Raw genomic sequence first — 2,242 nt, forward strand, 5'->3', positions numbered from 1 at the left:
TTCGGTTCAAGCTTTGAGGTTTTTATTTGTACACCGTGTTTCCTTTACCAGTATGTGGCAGGTGAATTCGTTTCCATGTCTCATACTGAGAATCCAGCTCCCCTTAAAAGGGATGCTGGTAAAAATCACCCCAGAGGGCCCCATCACCACACACACACACACACACACACACACACACGCGTACAGGAGGGCTCAATGTTAGAATACGAGAGCTGCGAGAGACATTAGACATTATCTCATCCCAACTTTTTTAATTGCACGGGTGGGAAAATTGAGCCCCAGAGAGGAGTGACTTGCCCAAAGTCACATATCCAATCAGTGGTCCAACCTGAACTCAAGTCTTCTGACTCCTAAGGTTAGTGTTATTTTTCAGGAGTCTGAAAAGAGGAAAGAGGGAAGAGGAATAGGAGTTAAACATAGGGTAAAGAAGGGGTCAAATATTAGGCTCTGAATAGCCTCATGGTCTCACAAGGAGGTACCCAGAGATCCAGGGTCCATCCAGGAAAAGTCTAGTCCCAAACGGCAGTCCTACATTTCACCATAACCTTTATGGTTGGGGAAGAATTTAGCAGCTAGCCAGGTTGGCCCTGGTCATCCTGATTTAAACCAGGCCTCTAAGTCTCTGTAGATCTGGTCCTGGGACAGATGGGGGTAGCGGGCACAAATACCACAGAAGCGCTCCCTCCAGTCACTGTAGAGCCGCACAGCTAGCCTTTCACGCCATGCAAAGAAGCTCTGGTAACGACTGGCATTCATGCTCTTCAAGAAGGTGGCCAGTTCCTGGGCTGAGCTGAAGTCATCCACATGGATAAAGGAATCAGCTGGCAAAACAGCCTCGTAGGTAGACCGAGGAGGACCTAGTACCACAGGCACGACCCCTGCACCCAGAGCATTTCTCCATAACTTCTCAGTGATATAGTCCTGGTGCTGAGAGTTCTCAAATGCCAGGTAGAATCGGTAAGGCGCAAGGGTGGGCAAGAGGCAGTCAGGGCAGAGTGGCTTCCTGTTGGCACGGCCAAACACATCCACCTGAAGATGTTTAGACAGCTGGTTGTATACTACCACACGCTTCTGGGTCTTCCGGTAGTTACTGATGACCCAGGCGGCAGTACGGTTCTTGGCTGGCACAGGGGGAGCGGGCCCATCCCGGGGCACCAGCTCTCCATAAGGCACAAAGATGTCAGAGTCCCTCCGGTAGGTCATGACCCAATTGAAAATGTTACGGTAACGGGAAAGCCCGTGAGTATTGCTTGGCGACTCGAGGTTGGTCCAAACCCAAGGTTGCCCAAGGGGGCGGTGAGCCAAAGGCAGCCGGGCAGCCCCATTCTGGAGTTCATGGTGATGGAAGACAACGACGCTGGCCTGGCTGAGGAGGCTATGGTTGGTGCTGAGCCAGCAATTGACCATACCATAGTGAGCACAGACATCACCATCTAATGGTAAGGACTTGTTAAAGGGCCAGTGCCAGATGAGGACGGTGATCTTAGAGCCTGGCTGGAAGGCTCCACTCAGGGACCACATCCCAGTACCCCATACCCTGCTCGAGAACAAGAGATGAGATATCAGGAGCCAGAGAGCTACGAGCAGTGCCATCCCAGCCATGGCTTGATGGAAGAACAGTCTGTAGGTGGGCATTGTCTACAGCATCGGACCTGGGCGGTATCTCGGACCCATTTGACTCCTGGTTGACTCTAGAACAGAAGGTCATAGCTTATGTAGGCCCATGGAATTTATTCTGAGGGTTGGGGAGGGGAACTTTAAGGCTAAAGTGAGTGAACTGGGATACCAGGGTCCTATTCTAAGGTCTCAGTTTCCTCGTGTGCAAAATAGGCATAATATTTGTGTTACTATTTTCACAGAGATACTGTAAGAAAAGTATTTTGGAAAACATAAAGCTCTACATAAATATGAGTTGTTGTTATAGCTGTTATCACTCTGCTATACCTTTGTCCTTAGTCTCCCAGGAGCTAGGGGTAGGAAAGGAAGGTGAGAAGCTCCATGAGTGTCCCCTGAGAAACCTGGGTCTAGAAGCAGAGAGGATGCCTGGACTCTGGTTACAGACATTAAGACAGACTAGGAGTGGGAGGTAGAGTTGAGGCATTGACCTTCCCTAAACCCAGGAGCCTCTCCCATGGATATCTGTCCCAACCTCAACACCACACCCCACCCCCCACTAATTCTTCCCTACCAGCCTTTCATAGGCAGCGCTAACACCTAACCAAGTCCCCTAGTTATATTCCAC

The 2,242-nt window shown here is 50.2% G+C and overlaps 1 protein-coding gene across 1 annotated transcript; it reads right to left on the minus strand.

Annotated features, from left to right (window-relative positions):
- Window positions 1–534: 534 nt before the first annotated feature.
- On the minus strand, window positions 535–1,635 carry FUT7 (fucosyltransferase 7). Its single transcript, XM_036752798.1, has one exon. It carries the CDS (start codon window positions 1,633–1,635, stop codon window positions 592–594), a length of 1,044 nt encoding a protein of 347 aa, XP_036608693.1. The 3' UTR covers window positions 535–591.
- Between the last annotated feature and the right edge of the window lie 607 nt (window positions 1,636–2,242).

This window comes from Trichosurus vulpecula, chromosome 3 (genome assembly GCF_011100635.1).
Source record: "Trichosurus vulpecula isolate mTriVul1 chromosome 3, mTriVul1.pri, whole genome shotgun sequence".
Lineage (NCBI taxonomy): Eukaryota > Metazoa > Chordata > Mammalia > Diprotodontia > Phalangeridae > Trichosurus > Trichosurus vulpecula.